Raw genomic sequence first — 21,313 nt, forward strand, 5'->3', positions numbered from 1 at the left:
TTAATATATAAATAAATATGTTAATAAATTTTTGGTGGAACCTTTCCCGCCCTCTGTCGGAAAAAATCCAAAACTAAGAACGAATACTATTCGTTATTGACGCCACGTGAGTTGTTGCGCAGTCACGTGGATTACATGTTCGTTGATATAATGAGTTGAAGTGACTTTTAATTTAATCATCAGAAGGCGGTTTATTTTCTAGCGATTCGGCATAAATATTAGTCATATTATTGGTTTATAAAATTATCGACGTAAATAAAATCGTCGATAAAATGACGAGCATGAATTGCGAAGATGTTAAATATTTTTCAGTCAAAGAACCATTGGATTACGATCAAACATTTCCATTTTTTAGAGAACCAAAAGAACAGGGTTGTTTATCTTTAGGGAATAACAGAGAATTTTACAATGACGCTCGAGAATTAAAATACCTGTGCATGCCTAAATCGGAAATTCATTTCAATTTAAATGTCGGTTACAATGATATGATAATCCAGGATCATACTGAGGAGAAACTGGATAATTTATTAAAATGGATCCTTGTAAATAAACAAAAATTTTCAATAAACTCAGAAAGTGTAGAAAGGTAATAAATTTGTTGATTTGGATATTTTTCTTTTAATATCAAATTATTTAAATTATTAGTTTAAAAATTTTTTGTCGTTACAGTCTCAATACTGATTTCATTTGCTATCGTGGCCTATTGACAGTGATTCTCTGCACTCCGTACGAACAACGTGAAGATTGGTTGATATGTGCGACTAAATTTAAAGGGACCATCTACTTGTGTGCTTTTCCTACTCAACAATATTTACAAAGGAAAGAAAATGAGACAGAAAGGGATAGGATAATGACTGCGTGGGGACATAAATTTGAAACTTATATGGTTACAAGTAAGGATTGTTTTTTCCCCAACCTAAATAAAGCTTTAAATTTTATATAAATATATATAAAATTAAGTAAAATGTATATACACTTTTTATGCACAGAAATATATAAATATGTCTGAATACATAAGGGATCAGAAAAAATGCAAACCATAAGGGATACTTGCATGTTGCATGTAGATAAACACGTATTAATAAACTAACATTATATATGTATATATTGATACGTTGTGTGGGTAAACCTTATGTGCTCGGACATATATTTATATCAGTTGTGTTTGGAAGTACGTATTCTTTAAATTCAGCAAAGTTTCGTATAGTTTATAGATTTGCAATTCTTTAGGAGGAAAACTTTTCTGCTTATCTTTTTCTATTTCAATAATATTAAAATGTTTAATTCATGATAAAACTGTCTATTTGTGTGGAAGTAATATTGATACAATTATAATAATGCGTGATAATGGCTAAATATATACAATTAAATTTTATTGAATGTGTAACAAATAAATATTCTGAATAAGATTTTATCTGTCAAATCTTTCTATCAATAGTTTTCAATATTCTTCTAGTGTTTTAGATTATCCCTGTATAAACAAAGAAATCAAAAGAAACCATAGAAAAAGAAGTAATTCTTGGTAAGATCTATTACTCTGAAGGTTTCCTTGTATTCTTTCCTTCACTTTGTTAGGCTGAACACATCTAGAAAATATACAGTGCGTGACAGAATGTAAGTTGGAATCATGATTCCTTTTATTGCTTCCATACATATGATTTACAACTCTGAGAGGTCAGTGTTGCCTTCATTCATTTCTTTTGTATTAAATAGACATTGGCAAATAATCTCTTGCTGAAAATATGTTTTGCATTGTAAAAATATTTTTATTTCTATCTGATAAAGAGTAAAGCACTACATTTTAATAACTTTGAAAATTTAAATAGAACTGAATTGAATCCCACTCTGTTAGAATTGAAAACATATTTAGGATTGCTAATTTATACTACAATTTTCAAATTGAACCACAAGGACTAAGACCCCCTTGTTTAGTACAGATGGAACAGAAACAAATACTTTTTGTTATTAGTGAAAGTAGATTTTCAATACTGCTATATTTGCTAAAATTTGATAATCCTGAAACCAGGAGGGAAAGAAGAATGATTTGACAGTGCAATTTCAAAAGTATTTAGCATTTTCATTGAAACATATATATATGATATGAGTGTTTGTTTATTACAATGATAATCAGTCTGTGAGACTTCAAGATACCATATAAGTAACAGAAATAGCATAATTTCAATTATAGGTTAAGTTAAATTTAGACAAGTGTAGCTTATTTTACAAAACTTGACCAGGATGTAAAAATGCACAGTAGCAGTGATCATTGTATTTACTTAGTGAAGGGAATATATCATTTGTCAAATATGTACTGTACAATGTCACTTTGCTTTACCAAAAAGGAGCTCTTGAACCGTATAAAACTTTCAGAGCTGAATACCATGCATAGTCTGGCTAAGATACATAAAATGATCTGTAATGAGTTAATTAACCTCATTGTTGGATAATCAATGCTTATTATTGAAAGTTCATGTGGAATAAAACTGGCAATCCTCCATTTTACCCACCATAGGTAACATTATCCAATTGTGCAGTCTAAAGATTGGTGACACTTTGAATTTCATAGCAATTGGTTTCTGCGACAAGCACACCTATTTGTGGTACATTTATTTGTGGCAAAGATCTTATTTTCACTTTACCGAGTGCCTAGTAGGTAATGTGCGGATTACCTAGATACTCTGCACATTATCTAGGTAATTTGAGAAATGGAACAATTTTCACAACTTTAACGGATCATGCTAGTTAATCTGCAGATTACTTAGCTAATCTGCAGATTAATGAGTTTCCAAGCTTTAGCGATAACATATATACCATTGTTTATGTATATTACATTTATTTTACAGTTCAATTCATATTTACCATTATTGGTTCAGTCAAGAATGACAATTTAATACAGTTTACCAAGATTATTGTAAATAGTGTAATAGTTAAACTCATTTAAATTTGAACATGGTCATTCCTGAATGATAACATGTAAACATAATATAGGCAAAAGTTGAACATTTGATCTTGTTCTGGGCCAATCTTTTCTCCAGAATTTTCTAAATTATTTAGTTGAAATTTAAATTTAATTTCTAATTATTAATCTTAGCATAAGTTTTATCTTATTATACAGCCAAATTCTATAATAAATTATAGAATTTGGCTCTATCTTTAGGCCAAATTCTATAATTTATTTAATTAATAATAGCTTAAATTTAGCTTGGAAAAATAATCCAGTTCTTAAATATCTTTGATTATTAAAAACTCAGATTATTGTATGTTTATGTGTAAATTCATTTGAATATAAATAATTAAAAAGAATGTAACTGATGAGTATATTATTTTATTTATATATAACATGCATATAAAAATTTTAAATATATTTTTTATAGAAATTTTTAAATATTTACAAAATGTATTTAAAGATAGAAAAAATGGCAGTCCAGATGCTAAATCTCCAGTCAATACAAATAAAGAATATGGTGTCATAGTACGATCACGCTTGAACAGTCATTCCTTAGTATATGGTGCTGAAGTTGATTGTATGGAACAATGTTCTTATGAAGGATCAAAACCTTATGTAGAATTGAAAACATCACGAAATATCACATCAGACAGACAGTACAGAAATTTTTGCAGGTATATTTTTGTTTTTGGTTGATATATTTGTTTTAAAAATTCCGATTCATAAATTAAAATTTTTTGCAAGTTTGTGCACATACCGTACTTTCTTCTAGTAAATAATTACGATTTGTCTGTTTTTTATAATGGTTTTAATTTATATAAATTTCACTCTTTTTTTTTTTTTGTATCTGTCCTATGAGATGACCCTAGATATTGGGGGACTTTTTTTATGATTCAACTATCTATCGTCTTATCTGCCAAGATATACGGTGTATGATTCTAAAAATCATATTTTGTTTCAAGAAGAATTAAGAACACTTTTATCGTAATTAGTACTATAAGAAACAAAGTCAACAGAGACTTAAGTGCAGGAGTCATGAATTTATATATGGTAATAGATACATTTTTGGATTATCAGTTTTTCAGTTATGAAGATGGTGGGTGTATCTATGTGCATTATGAAAAAAGAAGTCATTATCAACAACAAAAAAAGTATACAAAGGCATTATAACATAAAATAGTTTTAAAAATTTTAAAGTGTTTTCAAGTACAATGCTTTTATTAATAACTATTATTTGAAAACTGTTAAAAACTACTGTTTTTTTTTTAATTTAAAATTTGAAATTCAACTTTCCTTTGTTTATAGTTGTAGTTACAATTCATTAAGAAACAAAAAAAAAAGAAAAAGAAAAATAAGTCCATTTACAAAAATGTGTAAAGATATACAAAACAGATTAAGAATGGATTATTAAAGATATTATGTATTTCAAATGAAAAAAGGAAACAAATTGAAAAAGTCTATTGTTCTTTTTATAGTTAATTGAATATAAAGAGGAAGCTTTCCAACAAAGAGCATTTCTAATACTGTAAATATTAAAGTATAGTTTAAAAAATAGAAATTTGCATAATATAAACAAAATTAATATAAATATATTTCCTCCTAGAGTATTTTATTTAAATAAAGACTGGATTTTTTGTTTATAAAAATTTTTTAAATTTATTTATTAAAAATAAAAGATATAGAAGCATTTTGCAGTAAATAGAAACTGCAAGTTTCTATAATTTAAATGAAATGATAATTAGCTCTCAAATTAGCTGTCTAACACATTGGGTCAAAACTAGTAGACCCAATTAAAAAAAATAATAATAAATTATTATGTTGCATGCTTGAATATGTATTTTAATGTGTGTAATTTGTGGCAGCATATAAATTGCAATGGCATATTTCTAAAATGAAATCAAACCTTTGCATAACCTATCCTATGTATATCCTGTACCTATAGGAGCATCCATTGCTCCATACATCTGAGTTTATAGTTGTATTTTTAAAATCAGCATAAACTTGTCCCATTGCATAATCTGCTCTCCTTATTGTCTTTTAACATTTTTGCAGGTTTATGTACAAAAATATGGTAATTAGTTTCAATCTTGCAAGTATCTTCAGGTTACAATTAAAAAAAACTTTTTGTAGAGTAACCAAACAAATTTTTGAATACATTTAATTAATGCATATGTTTGAATTCATGCAAATATGAAATTTTAAAAATAACACAAATCCACAAAAATCCAGCAAAAACTTACTTTACCATTTAAATATGATGACTTCAACTGTAACATGTTATGTTTCATTCAATCAGATGATCTTTAATTTTCAAATTACATTCTATCTTCTGTTTTGCATGACATTTTAAAAATGTTGAAAACATTCGTTTTATTTTAGTAAACTGAGTTTTTGCTGGATTTTTCTAGTTTCTGTGTTGTTATTTTGTATTATATCCAGTTCTAAGTTAATTTTGTTTGAAATTTTAAATATATTTTATATAAAATCTTAAAAGTTTTGTTTATTTTGTAACTCAGCAGTCAAATAATCTAAATTTTAATGCTAGCTAAACATTTATCATTCAGTATTCAGACAAATCATTTGTTTGTTTCAACCTTAATTTTTATTATCACTTGATTAACTTATAGAATGTATCTTTATTAAATATAATTTAAAATTTTTTAATTTTTTCAGATTTAAACTGTTAAAGTGGTGGGCTCAATCATTTTTAATAGGAATTCCCAAAATTATATGTGGTTTTCGTGATGATGATGGATTTGTTGGTCATTTGGAAACATTTGTAGTACAAGATATTCCAAAATTATCACAAGTTAGTAAGATGTTTTATGTTTATATAATTACTATAATGAATAAATGAAACTTTTAGAAGTTGTAATAAGTATTATCATGAATTCATCTTAAATAATGCTTACATTGGAAAAATTAATAAAAGGATATTTAAAGAAAATTACTCAGTAGCTTTATAAATCCTAATACTGTTTAAAATAATGATATTGATCCTTACTATGTTAGAAAAATTTAACCACTAAAAAGTGGTTAAACCTGATATAAAGCTACAAAAAAAACCAAATTAACCAGCAGAAGAAAATTGGAAAGTGCTAACATTTTCACCTGTGGTGAACGGGCATCCTTGGGCTAACTAATCCCACAGCTGTTGACACAATGGGAGATTGTTGTACATGTGAAAAAGGGGGTTGACATGAGGAGAGGAGGGGAAAGGAAAGTGAGTTTACAGTTTGAAGAAGGACTTCCATGCTATGGGAAATGAGTCTATGTTGTGAAAGATAATAATGGTATTTTTGTGAGTGGCTTTTATAAATTTCTACTTGCTTCAGGTGTCTGAAAAAGAGTTGCAATTAAGAGCCATGAATGAGGCATGCATGGTTGAAATCCACATTAATATCAGGGTTGGAGGCAAAGGTAGTTAGTGCAGTGCTGGCCAATCCTTTCAGGATGGAATTACAATGTTCTTTGAAGCAGGTGTTTAAAGGGTGCATTGTAGTACCTATGTATTCAAGTTGCAGTTGGATCAGTGATTGGTAACGGGGATAGTGTAGATGCCTGGTTGGAGGTGTATGTCAGGATGGTCTTTAGTGTTCTGGAAAAGATTAGTCACCCTGTACAAAGATATCCAGGAACAATAATTTTTGTTTAGTGTTTTGTAGTCACTTAATTTTCACTCTCCTCTGCAGTGCTAAAGACCTTCCAACATGACTTCTAACTAAGCATCACCCATTATGCCTCATTTATACCTCTTCCTGGCAACTCTTTTTCAGACACCTGGAGCAAGTAGAAATTTATAAAGCCACCTGCAAAAATAGGGCTTTTAATGTCCATGATGTAGACTCTTTTTCCATAGCATGGAAGTCTTTCTTTAAACTGTAAACTCACTTTCCTCTCCTTTCCTCACATCAACCAGAATGTATTTCAGAATGTATGGCAATCAGTGCCAACAGCTGTGGGATTAATTAGCCTGAGGATGCTCATTCAACATGGGGAAAACGTTAACATTCCCAATTTTCTTCTGCTGATTAATTTGATTTTTTTATAGTTTTGTATTAGAAAAATTTGTTTTAAGGTATAAAACATACAATACAAACACAATATTAACTGGGAGAGCAATTTTTAAAAACATTTTATAAGAATTTGTTTTTTTATAATATCTTCTAGCTTGAGCATTGATTATAAGATAAATTAATGGTTTGTGTCAGGAAAGTGCCCACAGCCATGAGGTTATGAGATGGCTAAGTACCTAAAAAATATAATAATCCCCAGATTAGTCAGCAGTGCCCATATGCAGTTTATATAATATATGCATTTACCTTCATCTTGTAAACTTAGGCTACTGCTATCATTTTTACACAGAGATTGTAACTAATACTGCTAGTTAGAAAAAAGAAAAATATCATTTATTCATCACAACTTTGTTCTGTTTGTGTCATATTTATGTTTTCATTTTTTTATTGTGTATCCAATCTTTGTTCCTTGCATTATGTGTGAATATAAACCTATTTTTAACAGATTAAATTAATACCAATCTCAGAAAACCAGAAAAATTGAAATGATAAAGTTGAAGTGGTTCATGTAGTCATTCCCACTAATACTATTTATAGGACTATATAAGTTTTTTATCTTGTTCCTCATTTACTAATCTAGCCCCCAAATGGGACTGTTTCAGGACCATTTTAAGAATAAATCTGCTAAAACAATCTTTTATAAATATATAGCATTTTAAAAGATCCTCTTTATTTTAAAATGCAATTTCATATAATTTTCTAGCAAAAAAATGTATTTTGAAACATGACAACAAATCTTATTGCTATAATAAATTTATATTTACTTTAAAACAATGATAGAATAGGTAAGAGAGTGCTGAAGAAACTATTAGTTAACAAATCAATGATGAAATTTAAAATGATGATTTGACAAAAAAATATATATTTTCTTTTGAATTTATTATTTAACATATACAAGTATTTAATGAACGTTACATTTTATTTAGTTATTTATGTAACATACCAGCTTTACAATAATAACAATAATAATTATCCACTGTTATAACTGCAAGTTTTATTGAATTGAAGTGTTTAAATTTGTTAAGTATTTTGACATTATTAGAAAAAATTTTTGATAAAAATATTGAAAGAATTAATCTCAGACATATTTTCTATTTTTAACAGTTTAATTAAATAGATTGTTTATTAAATAAGAAACAATTCCAAATTTCTTCAAAAATATTTTAATTAATAAATATAAATTGCATTATAAACCTATTTTCTGGTGTCAGAAAATGTTTGTGCAGTTTATGTTTCTGACACTGGACAATAGTTTATAGTGAAATTTATCTATATATTAATTGGAAAAGGGTTCAGTTTGTCAGAGTACACATCTGGGTCTAAAAACTAAAAATACAGCTCACTTATCAAATTAAAGCTCTTATCCTGTAGATGATGCAGTTGAAGTAAGATTTGAGAAAGGTGCAATAGTTCTGGCATAGTAGAGTGGCAAAGGTACATTAATATCTATGAGACAAAAATGTCAGGTGATTGTTAAACCACTTGCAACTCATACTTTGGGAATGCAGATATAGAATATTAAAGGAACAAGTAAATTATTGTAAACAAAAGAGAGAAGTCATCACATGACCAACAACTAAATAGAATACTCTCAAACCTCAACAAAAACGTAAAGAAATTGCTAACAAAGAGTAAATTAAGTGTGAGTGATGGCTTACTTGACAAATCTACACACTAAAATAAAAATAAACTTGAACATACAATTGTTGATATGTTAAGAGTTTTATAATAGTCAATGAGATTAATAGTGAGGCTAGTGTCAACTTGTCTCATGGCTGAAACTATTCTCACTGTTAATCTGAAACTATACCAGTCGAAGTTGGTCAGCCTTAGGAATATTAAATTGTCACCCAGGGACCCAGATGCAAAATTGAAAGAAGTTATTGAGAGAGAGAGGACCAGTGGTCTACCTGTTCTCAGGGTACCAGAGAACAGGTAGACACAAATCACCTGAAAACAGCCCAGAAAACATTTGCTGTACTGTGATTTTTGTGTATAATACCAAATTTTAAATGAGCTCATTATATTTTAATTGAATAAAACCATTGATTTCAATGGGTTTCTGCTAGTGTAAGCTTAATGATGAAATGCATGCTTAGAAATATTATTTTCAATTTTATTTAAACTTTACTTATGATTTCAAGTTGATAAAGGAAAAACAATCTACTAAATTTAAGAAATGAAACTTCAAACATTTTATTTTAACTTTAAATTTTACAATATCATCTTCTTTTTAGTACTGTTATCTTAACTATAATTATTAGATTAATAAATGATTGTTCTCATTTTCACCTACTGCAGATTTTTATTTATGAAAAGAAGCATTCAAACATGCTTCAGATTCTAGTCTGCTTCTTTTCTTGCGGAAAATTAAATCACGGCTGCTGAAGAGAAAATTGCCATATTGGGGAGATTCCCCAAACTTCAAGTCAACTGGGAAAGAATGGGAAAAGGTATTAATGGAGAAATTTTTGAGGAAATTTGAGAATATATAATTTTTTAACAATAATTTAACTTGCTATTATTACAAATGAACTTTTTTAAACTTTTTTTTATTGCATCATATGTATTATTAGCTTGTCTAAATGGAGAAAATTCCAATTAAGCTTGTTAAATATCTATAGTTTTATCAGGATGCTATTATATGATTTCATAATAACTTCCTGATATAACTAAAGATATAAAAAAAGTAAGAAGTATTATCAATTTGATTTTGCCTTTAATCTGAAATATTTCTTAATTCTTCTCATTTATTACATATATTTTTTGCTTTTTTATAAAATAAAAAGTTTTGTTTTATTGTAATAAAAAACTTTTTATGTGAACAAATATTATTAAAATGTTCAGGTATGATTAGTGTTTCAAAAATGTTAATAATTGCTATATAAAAACATTCCAAAGCCCTATTAATACTAAACCAAACGATTGCCATAATTAATTGGTTAATTATGGCGATTGTTTGGTTTAGTGATAATCTTTTGGGACTCATCATACACCTTCTCAGAACATACATTAATTAAATTCCATTTTCATTGAAGAATAGAATTTGTTTAATGTGTAATTGAACAGCATTCCTTTATCTTGTAGTTAGCATTATTGTGAATTATTTAGCCACAAGAAATAATCAAACATGCTATTAACTGTATATTTTGATTTCTGACATTTCAGTTTGGAATCCCATGGTTTCATGATTATGAAGTACCAAAATGAGGATATATTGTTATTTTTAACTATATTTCTTTTCCTTAGATTATGATCATAAAGAAAAGAAACATTATAGCAAATTTCAATAAATTTCAATAGATTTAGGTAATCTATTTTTCAAAAACAACTTTCACACACTACTAATTATTTCAGAATTTTAAATTATTTTATTGAAAATTTTAAAAATTAAAGTAAAATATTAGAAAAATATAAAAATTTGTTTATATATAGACAATGTTTATAAGTATGATATAACTTTACTTAAAAAATGAATGTTTCTGTAGAATTATTGGTCAGCTTCCAGCTGTTTCAATTTCTGCAATGAATTTCTTGCATTTGTGAAAGATTGCGTTACAGAAGATAATCCTTGGTAAATACTTTTTATAATTTTCAAATAAAATATTTAATTTGCATTTAATTAAATAAATTTTAAAAAGTTTAAATTATTGTTTATTTATCAAAATTATATATTGGTACATTTTGTTTTTATTTCAATATTTAATATTACAATTATAAATATAAACATAAAAAGTGCAGATGTATACACTTGGATATTGCTATTTCCTTTGGAGATCATTTAGGAAAAAATTTTAGTTTGTTCTACAAAGCAGCTGCTTCTTAAAAAATAGCTTTGTAATAATAAACTGCAAATAATGCTTTGTAGAAAATAGAATTAAGATGTTATTGCTTATGATAAAATTATGTTTAGCCATCCATGTTTATCTGAAATGAATATTAAAATATAAAAAAATAGATAACAGTACCATAATAATCAATATCAAAAGATATTTTTCTACATTTTTTTTAATGCTTATGATCTTTTGTAATGTTTCTGAGAATGATTATTAATTAAACATGGTTGAAAATATTCATAATAAATATCTGAGCTGAAGTTATATGATTGTTTTTATTTTTATATCCAGTTCTGGTTATTTTTCCAGTAAACAAAATGATTAACTTTTAATTTTTAACCACTAAATTATTTAGCATGTAGAAATGAAGAAAAATTATAATTTGTTTCATATAAAATATATGCAATGTAGTTTTTATATAAATATTACATGCAATCCATCAAAAATTTTGGGAGAAAAATGAAATATATCAATTTTAAGCTGGACCACAACATTGAAAGTAATTTATTTTCTTGAATGTAAGTGAACTGAAAGTAAATTATTATTAATAAATTTAACAGATTGTTACAAGAAGAATTTGAATATCTTTGCCATAGAAACACATTCCACTAATAAAAAGTAGTTTGCAAAGAGTATTGACATAGGATATTATGTTATTTAGATTTATTCCATAATCAGTCAAGCTGGAATGTTAAACTATCAAAAATAACAAAAACCTTTAGTGCTCCTACAAGTATTGAATTATAACTAATAATTTTAGCTTTTTCATAATAATGAAAACATGCAGTTGAAGAGTTTTATTTTTAAAGAATTTGTCACTGTTTTATTTTCAGTTTTGATTCATNAATTGGTTTCTGCGACAAGCACACCTATTTGTGGTACATTTATTTGTGGCAAAGATCTTATTTTCACTTTACCGAGTGCCTAGTAGGTAATGTGCGGATTACCTAGATACTCTGCACATTATCTAGGTAATTTGAGAAATGGAACAATTTTCACAACTTTAACGGATCATGCTAGTTAATCTGCAGATTACTTAGCTAATCTGCAGATTAATGAGTTTCCAAGCTTTAGCGATAACATATATACCATTGTTTATGTATATTACATTTATTTTACAGTTCAATTCATATTTACCATTATTGGTTCAGTCAAGAATGACAATTTAATACAGTTTACCAAGATTATTGTAAATAGTGTAATAGTTAAACTCATTTAAATTTGAACATGGTCATTCCTGAATGATAACATGTAAACATAATATAGGCAAAAGTTGAACATTTGATCTTGTTCTGGGCCAATCTTTTCTCCAGAATTTTCTAAATTATTTAGTTGAAATTTAAATTTAATTTCTAATTATTAATCTTAGCATAAGTTTTATCTTATTATACAGCCAAATTCTATAATAAATTATAGAATTTGGCTCTATCTTTAGGCCAAATTCTATAATTTATTTAATTAATAATAGCTTAAATTTAGCTTGGAAAAATAATCCAGTTCTTAAATATCTTTGATTATTAAAAACTCAGATTATTGTATGTTTATGTGTAAATTCATTTGAATATAAATAATTAAAAAGAATGTAACTGATGAGTATATTATTTTATTTATATATAACATGCATATAAAAATTTTAAATATATTTTTTATAGAAATTTTTAAATATTTACAAAATGTATTTAAAGATAGAAAAAATGGCAGTCCAGATGCTAAATCTCCAGTCAATACAAATAAAGAATATGGTGTCATAGTACGATCACGCTTGAACAGTCATTCCTTAGTATATGGTGCTGAAGTTGATTGTATGGAACAATGTTCTTATGAAGGATCAAAACCTTATGTAGAATTGAAAACATTACGAAATATCACATCAGACAGACAGTACAGAAATTTTTGCAGGTATATTTTTGTTTTTGGTTGATATATTTGTTTTAAAAATTCCGATTCATAAATTAAAATTTTTTGCAAGTTTGTGCACATACCGTACTTTCTTCTAGTAAATAATTACGATTTGTCTGTTTTTTATAATGGTTTTAATTTATATAAATTTCACTCTTTTTTTTTTTTTTTTGTATCTGTCCTATGAGATGACCCTAGATATTGGGGGACTTTTTTTATGATTCAACTATCTATCGTCTTATCTGCCAAGATATACGGTGTATGATTCTAAAAATCATATTTTGTTTCAAGAAGAATTAAGAACACTTTTATCGTAATTAGTACTATAAGAAACAAAGTCAACAGAGACTTAAGTGCAGGAGTCATGAATTTATATATGGTAATAGATACATTTTTGGATTATCAGTTTTTCAGTTATGAAGATGGTGGGTGTATCTATGTGCATTATGAAAAAAGAAGTCATTATCAACAACAAAAAAAGTATACAAAGGCATTATAACATAAAATAGTTTTAAAAATTTTAAAGTGTTTTCAAGTACAATGCTTTTATTAATAACTATTATTTGAAAACTGTTAAAAACTACTGTTTTTTTTTTAATTTAAAATTTGAAATTCAACTTTCCTTTGTTTATAGTTGTAGTTACAATTCATTAAGAAACAAAAAAAAAAGAAAAAGAAAAATAAGTCCATTTACAAAAATGTGTAAAGATATACAAAACAGATTAAGAATGGATTATTAAAGATATTATGTATTTCAAATGAAAAAAGGAAACAAATTGAAAAAGTCTATTGTTCTTTTTATAGTTAATTGAATATAAAGAGGAAGCTTTCCAACAAAGAGCATTTCTAATACTGTAAATATTAAAGTATAGTTTAAAAAATAGAAATTTGCATAATATAAACAAAATTAATATAAATATATTTCCTCCTAGAGTATTTTATTTAAATAAAGACTGGATTTTTTGTTTATAAAAATTTTTAAAATTTATTTATTAAAAATAAAAGATATAGAAGCATTTTGCAGTAAATAGAAACTGCAAGTTTCTATAATTTAAATGAAATGATAATTAGCTCTCAAATTAGCTGTCTAACACATTGGGTCAAAACTAGTAGACCCAATTAAAAAAAATAATAATAAATTATTATGTTGCATGCTTGAATATGTATTTTAATGTGTGTAATTTGTGGCAGCATATAAATTGCAATGGCATATTTCTAAAATGAAATCAAACCTTTGCATAACCTATCCTATGTATATCCTGTACCTATAGGAGCATCCATTGCTCCATACATCTGAGTTTATAGTTGTATTTTTAAAATCAGCATAAACTTGTCCCATTGCATAATCTGCTCTCCTTATTGTCTTTTAACATTTTTGCAGGTTTATGTACAAAAATATGGTAATTAGTTTCAATCTTGCAAGTATCTTCAGGTTACAATTAAAAAAAACTTTTTGTAGAGTAACCAAACAAATTTTTGAATACATTTAATTAATGCATATGTTTGAATTCATGCAAATATGAAATTTTAAAAATAACACAAATCCACAAAAATCCAGCAAAAACTTACTTTACCATTTAAATATGATGACTTCAACTGTAACATGTTATGTTTCATTCAATCAGATGATCTTTAATTTTCAAATTACATTCTATCTTCTGTTTTGCATGACATTTTAAAAATGTTGAAAACATTCGTTTTATTTTAGTAAACTGAGTTTTTGCTGGATTTTTCTAGTTTCTGTGTTGTTATTTTGTATTATATCCAGTTCTAAGTTAATTTTGTTTGAAATTTTAAATATATTTTATATAAAATCTTAAAAGTTTTGTTTATTTTGTAACTCAGCAGTCAAATAATCTAAATTTTAATGCTAGCTAAACATTTATCATTCAGTATTCAGACAAATCATTTGTTTGTTTCAACCTTAATTTTTATTATCACTTGATTAACTTATAGAATGTATCTTTATTAAATATAATTTAAAATTTTTTAATTTTTTCAGATTTAAACTGTTAAAGTGGTGGGCTCAATCATTTTTAATAGGAATTCCCAAAATTATATGTGGTTTTCGTGATGATGATGGATTTGTTGGTCATTTGGAAACATTTGTAGTACAAGATATTCCAAAATTATCACAAGTTAGTAAGATGTTTTATGTTTATATAATTACTATAATGAATAAATGAAACTTTTAGAAGTTGTAATAAGTATTATCATGAATTCATCTTAAATAATGCTTACATTGGAAAAATTAATAAAAGGATATTTAAAGAAAATTACTCAGTAGCTTTATAAATCCTAATACTGTTTAAAATAATGATATTGATCCTTACTATGTTAGAAAAATTTAACCACTAAAAAGTGGTTAAACCTGATATAAAGCTACAAAAAAAACCAAATTAACCAGCAGAAGAAAATTGGAAAGTGCTAACATTTTCACCTGTGGTGAACGGGCATCCTTGGGCTAACTAATCCCACAGCTGTTGACACAATGGGAGATTGTTGTACATGTGAAAAAGGGGGTTGACATGAGGAGAGGAGGGGAAAGGAAAGTGAGTTTACAGTTTGAAGAAGGACTTCCATGCTATGGGAAATGAGTCTATGTTGTGAAAGATAATAATGGTATTTTTGTGAGTGGCTTTTATAAATTTCTACTTGCTTCAGGTGTCTGAAAAAGAGTTGCAATTAAGAGCCATGAATGAGGCATGCATGGTTGAAATCCACATTAATATCAGGGTTGGAGGCAAAGGTAGTTAGTGCAGTGCTGGCCAATCCTTTCAGGATGGAATTACAATGTTCTTTGAAGCAGGTGTTTAAAGGGTGCATTGTAGTACCTATGTATTCAAGTTGCAGTTGGATCAGTGATTGGTAACGGGGATAGTGTAGATGCCTGGTTGGAGGTGTATGTCAGGATGGTCTTTAGTGTTCTGGAAAAGATTAGTCACCCTGTACAAAGATATCCAGGAACAATAATTTTTGTTTAGTGTTTTGTAGTCACTTAATTTTCACTCTCCTCTGCAGTGCTAAAGACCTTCCAACATGACTTCTAACTAAGCATCACCCATTATGCCTCATTTATACCTCTTCCTGGCAACTCTTTTTCAGACACCTGGAGCAAGTAGAAATTTATAAAGCCACCTGCAAAAATAGGGCTTTTAATGTCCATGATGTAGACTCTTTTTCCATAGCATGGAAGTCTTTCTTTAAACTGTAAACTCACTTTCCTCTCCTTTCCTCACATCAACCCCCCCCTTTTTCAGAATGTATGGCAATCAGTGCCAACAGCTGTGGGATTAATTAGCCTGAGGATGCTCATTCAACATGGGGAAAACGTTAACATTCCCAATTTTCTTCTGCTGATTAATTTGATTTTTTTATAGTTTTGTATTAGAAAAATTTGTTTTAAGGTATAAAACATACAATACAAACACAATATTAACTGGGAGAGCAATTTTTAAAAACATTTTATAAGAATTTGTTTTTTTATAATATCTTCTAGCTTGAGCATTGATTATAAGATAAATTAATGGTTTGTGTCAGGAAAGTGCCCACAGCCATGAGGTTATGAGATGGCTAAGTACCTAAAAAATATAATAATCCCCAGATTAGTCAGCAGTGCCCATATGCAGTTTATATAATATATGCATTTACCTTCATCTTGTAAACTTAGGCTACTGCTATCATTTTTACACAGAGATTGTAACTAATACTGCTAGTTAGAAAAAAGAAAAATATCATTTATTCATCACAACTTTGTTCTGTTTGTGTCATATTTATGTTTTCATTTTTTTATTGTGTATCCAATCTTTGTTCCTTGCATTATGTGTGAATATAAACCTATTTTTAACAGATTAAATTAATACCAATCTCAGAAAACCAGAAAAATTGAAATGATAAAGTTGAAGTGGTTCATGTAGTCATTCCCACTAATACTATTTATAGGACTATATAAGTTTTTTATCTTGTTCCTCATTTACTAATCTAGCCCCCAAATGGGACTGTTTCAGGACCATTTTAAGAATAAATCTGCTAAAACAATCTTTTATAAATATATAGCATTTTAAAAGATCCTCTTTATTTTAAAATGCAATTTCATATAATTTTCTAGCAAAAAAATGTATTTTGAAACATGACAACAAATCTTATTGCTATAATAAATTTATATTTACTTTAAAACAATGATAGAATAGGTAAGAGAGTGCTGAAGAAACTATTAGTTAACAAATCAATGATGAAATTTAAAATGATGATTTGACAAAAAAATATATATTTTCTTTTGAATTTATTATTTAACATATACAAGTATTTAATGAACGTTACATTTTATTTAGTTATTTATGTAACATACCAGCTTTACAATAATAACAATAATAATTATCCACTGTTATAACTGCAAGTTTTATTGAATTGAAGTGTTTAAATTTGTTAAGTATTTTGACATTATTAGAAAAAATTTTTGATAAAAATATTGAAAGAATTAATCTCAGACATATTTTCTATTTTTAACAGTTTAATTAAATAGATTGTTTATTAAATAAGAAACAATTCCAAATTTCTTCAAAAATATTTTAATTAATAAATATAAATTGCATTATAAACCTATTTTCTGGTGTCAGAAAATGTTTGTGCAGTTTATGTTTCTGACACTGGACAATAGTTTATAGTGAAATTTATCTATATATTAATTGGAAAAGGGTTCAGTTTGTCAGAGTACACATCTGGGTCTAAAAACTAAAAATACAGCTCACTTATCAAATTAAAGCTCTTATCCTGTAGATGATGCAGTTGAAGTAAGATTTGAGAAAGGTGCAATAGTTCTGGCATAGTAGAGTGGCAAAGGTACATTAATGTCTATGAGACAAAAATGTCAGGTGATTGTTAAACCACTTGCAACTCATACTTTGGGAATGCAGATATAGAATATTAAAGGAACAAGTAAATTATTGTAAACAAAAGAGAGAAGTCATCACATGACCAACAACTAAATAGAATACTCTCAAACCTCAACAAAAACGTAAAGAAATTGCTAACAAAGAGTAAATTAAGTGTGAGTGATGGCTTACTTGACAAATCTACACACTAAAATAAAAATAAACTTGAACATACAATTGTTGATATGTTAAGAGTTTTATAATAGTCAATGAGATTAATAGTGAGGCTAGTGTCAACTTGTCTCATGGCTGAAACTATTCTCACTGTTAATCTGAAACTATACCAGTCGAAGTTGGTCAGCCTTAGGAATATTAAATTGTCACCCAGGGACCCAGATGCAAAATTGAAAGAAGTTATTGAGAGAGAGAGGACCAGTGGTCTACCTGTTCTCAGGGTACCAGAGAACAGGTAGACACAAATCACCTGAAAACAGCCCAGAAAACATTTGCTGTACTGTGATTTTTGTGTATAATACCAAATTTTAAATGAGCTCATTATATTTTAATTGAATAAAACCATTGATTTCAATGGGTTTCTGCTAGTGTAAGCTTAATGATGAAATGCATGCTTAGAAATATTATTTTCAATTTTATTTAAACTTTACTTATGATTTCAAGTTGATAAAGGAAAAACAATCTACTAAATTTAAGAAATGAAACTTCAAACATTTTATTTTAACTTTAAATTTTACAATATCATCTTCTTTTTAGTACTGTTATCTTAACTATAATTATTAGATTAATAAATGATTGTTCTCATTTTCACCTACTGCAGATTTTTATTTATGAAAAGAAGCATTCAAACATGCTTCAGATTCTAGTCTGCTTCTTTTCTTGCGGAAAATTAAATCACGGCTGCTGAACAGAAAATTGCCATATTGGGGAGATTCCCCAAACTTCAAGTCAACTGGGAAAGAATGGGAAAAGGTATTAATGGAGAAATTTTTGAGGAAATTTGAGAATATATAATTTTTTAACAATAATTTAACTTGCTATTATTACAAATGAACTTTTTTAAACTTTTTTTTATTGCATCATATGTATTATTAGCTTGTCTAAATGGAGAAAATTCCAATTAAGCTTGTTAAATATCTATAGTTTTATCAGGATGCTATTATATGATTTCATAATAACTTCCTGATATAACTAAAGATATAAAAAAAGTAAGAAGTATTATCAATTTGATTTTGCCTTTAATCTGAAATATTTCTTAATTCTTCTCATTTATTACATATATTTTTTGCTTTTTTATAAAATAAAAAGTTTTGTTTTATTGTAATAAAAAACTTTTTATGTGAACAAATATTATTAAAATGTTCAGGTATGATTAGTGTTTCAAAAATGTTAATAATTGCTATATAAAAACATTCCAAAGCCCTATTAATACTAAACCAAACGATTGCCATAATTAATTGGTTAATTATGGCGATTGTTTGGTTTAGTGATAATCTTTTGGGACTCATCATACACCTTCTCAGAACATACATTAATTAAATTCCATTTTCATTGAAGAATAGAATTTGTTTAATGTGTAATTGAACAGCATTCCTTTATCTTGTAGTTAGCATTATTGTGAATTATTTAGCCACAAGAAATAATCAAACATGCTATTAACTGTATATTTTGATTTCTGACATTTCAGTTTGGAATCCCATGGTTTCATGATTATGAAGTACCAAAATGAGGATATATTGTTATTTTTAACTATATTTCTTTTCCTTAGATTATGATCATAAAGAAAAGAAACATTATAGCAAATTTCAATAAATTTCAATAGATTTAGGTAATCTATTTTTCAAAAACAACTTTCACACACTACTAATTATTTCAGAATTTTAAATTATTTTATTGAAAATTTTAAAAATTAAAGTAAAATATTAGAAAAATATAAAAATTTGTTTATATATAGACAATGTTTATAAGTATGATATAACTTTACTTAAAAAATGAATGTTTCTGTAGAATTATTGGTCAGCTTCCAGCTGTTTCAATTTCTGCAATGAATTTCTTGCATTTGTGAAAGATTGCGTTACAGAAGATAATCCTTGGTAAATACTTTTTATAATTTTCAAATAAAATATTTAATTTGCATTTAATTAAATAAATTTTAAAAAGTTTAAATTATTGTTTATTTATCAAAATTATATATTGGTACATTTTGTTTTTATTTCAATATTTAATATTACAATTATAAATATAAACATAAAAAGTGCAGATGTATACACTTGGATATTGCTATTTCCTTTGGAGATCATTTAGGAAAAAATTTTAGTTTGTTCTACAAAGCAGCTGCTTCTTAAAAAATAGCTTTGTAATAATAAACTGCAAATAATGCTTTGTAGAAAATAGAATTAAGATGTTATTGCTTATGATAAAATTATGTTTAGCCATCCATGTTTATCTGAAATGAATATTAAAATATAAAAAAATAGATAACAGTACCATAATAATCAATATCAAAAGATATTTTTCTACATTTTTTTTAATGCTTATGATCTTTTGTAATGTTTCTGAGAATGATTATTAATTAAACATGGTTGAAAATATTCATAATAAATATCTGAGCTGAAGTTATATGATTGTTTTTATTTTTATATCCAGTTCTGGTTATTTTTCCAGTAAACAAAATGATTAACTTTTAATTTTTAACCACTAAATTATTTAGCATGTAGAAATGAAGAAAAATTATAATTTGTTTCATATAAAATATATGCAATGTAGTTTTTATATAAATATTACATGCAATCCATCAAAAATTTTGGGAGAAAAATGAAATATATCAATTTTAAGCTGGACCACAACATTGAAAGTAATTTATTTTCTTGAATGTAAGTGAACTGAAAGTAAATTATTATTAATAAATTTAACAGATTGTTACAAGAAGAATTTGAATATCTTTGCCATAGAAACACATTCCACTAATAAAAAAGTAGTTTGCAAAGAGTATTGACATAGGATATTATGTTATTTAGATTTATTCCATAATCAGTCAAGCTGGAATGTTAAACTATCAAAAATAACAAAAACCTTTAGTGCTCCTACAAGTATTGAATTATAACTAATAATTTTAGCTTTTTCATAATAATGAAAACATGCAGTTGAAGAGTTTTATTTTTAAAGAATTTGTCACTGTTTTATTTTCAGTTTTGATTCATTTCATTATTACATAGTGTTCATTAAATTTTCTGCTATAACAGGGCTGTCCAACTGGCGGCCCGCGGGCCGTATACAGCCCGCCAAATAATTTTTACGGCCCCCGAGTACATTTTACTATGAATAAATTTATGTTACTAAATTATTATTATTAATATTAAAATTATTTTACTATGTGAAAATTTAAATCTAATTTGAATTTAAAGTAGGTACTATTTAGTTTGCGTAACTTCACTTAACCTGGCTGAATACAGCAGCAACCTTCTTGGCCCCCGAAATGTTTGGTGAAGAAAATATGGCCCGCGGGCTATGATAAGTTGGACAGCGCTGGTATATATAATAAATTGCCAAACGATCGCCTAAATATCGGGCTACTATATGGCTAATTAAATGATTAGAATAAAGTAATTTGTCATTAGAGGTAGGCGTTAGGCGCCATCTCTTAACTAAATTAATAATTAAAATTAAATA

The 21,313-nt window shown here is 26.9% G+C and overlaps 2 protein-coding genes across 2 annotated transcripts in view; both read left to right on the forward strand.

Annotated features, from left to right (window-relative positions):
• The first annotated feature begins 91 nt into the window (after window positions 1–91).
• On the forward strand, window positions 92–9,556 carry LOC111620869 (decapping and exoribonuclease protein-like). Its single transcript, XM_023362873.1, has 5 exons — window positions 92–586; window positions 670–893; window positions 3,408–3,621; window positions 5,621–5,756; window positions 9,325–9,556. The coding sequence occupies exons 1-5, from the start codon at window positions 273–275 to the stop codon at window positions 9,409–9,411; spliced, it is 975 nt and encodes a 324-aa protein (XP_023218641.1). The 5' UTR covers window positions 92–272; the 3' UTR covers window positions 9,412–9,556.
• LOC111620858 (decapping and exoribonuclease protein-like) overlaps window positions 9,467–21,313 on the forward strand; it is a 15,374-nt gene continuing 3,527 nt past the window's right edge. The window contains exons 1-4 of the mRNA XM_023362859.1: window positions 9,467–9,476; window positions 12,545–12,758; window positions 14,761–14,896; window positions 19,652–19,737. Of these exons, the coding sequence (XP_023218627.1) occupies window positions 9,467–9,476; window positions 12,545–12,758; window positions 14,761–14,896; window positions 19,652–19,737 (446 nt within the window). The remainder of the gene's footprint in view (window positions 9,477–12,544; window positions 12,759–14,760; window positions 14,897–19,651; window positions 19,738–21,313) is intronic.

The sequence above is a fragment of the Centruroides sculpturatus genome, unplaced genomic scaffold (assembly GCF_000671375.1).
Source record: "Centruroides sculpturatus isolate CEXI.00-Female unplaced genomic scaffold, Cexi_2.0 scaffold240, whole genome shotgun sequence".
In the NCBI taxonomy this organism is placed as follows: domain Eukaryota; kingdom Metazoa; phylum Arthropoda; class Arachnida; order Scorpiones; family Buthidae; genus Centruroides; species Centruroides sculpturatus.

Coding starts and splice junctions, on each gene's coding strand:
- LOC111620869 (XM_023362873.1), top strand. CDS start 273: ATGACGAGCATGAATTGCGAAGATGTTAAATATTTTTCAGTCAAAGAA. Junction 587..669: donor AACTCAGAAAGTGTAGAAAG/GTAATAAATTTG, acceptor TTGTCGTTACAG/TCTCAATACTGATTTCATTT. Junction 894..3,407: donor TGAAACTTATATGGTTACAA/GTAAGGATTGTT, acceptor ATGTATTTAAAG/ATAGAAAAAATGGCAGTCCA.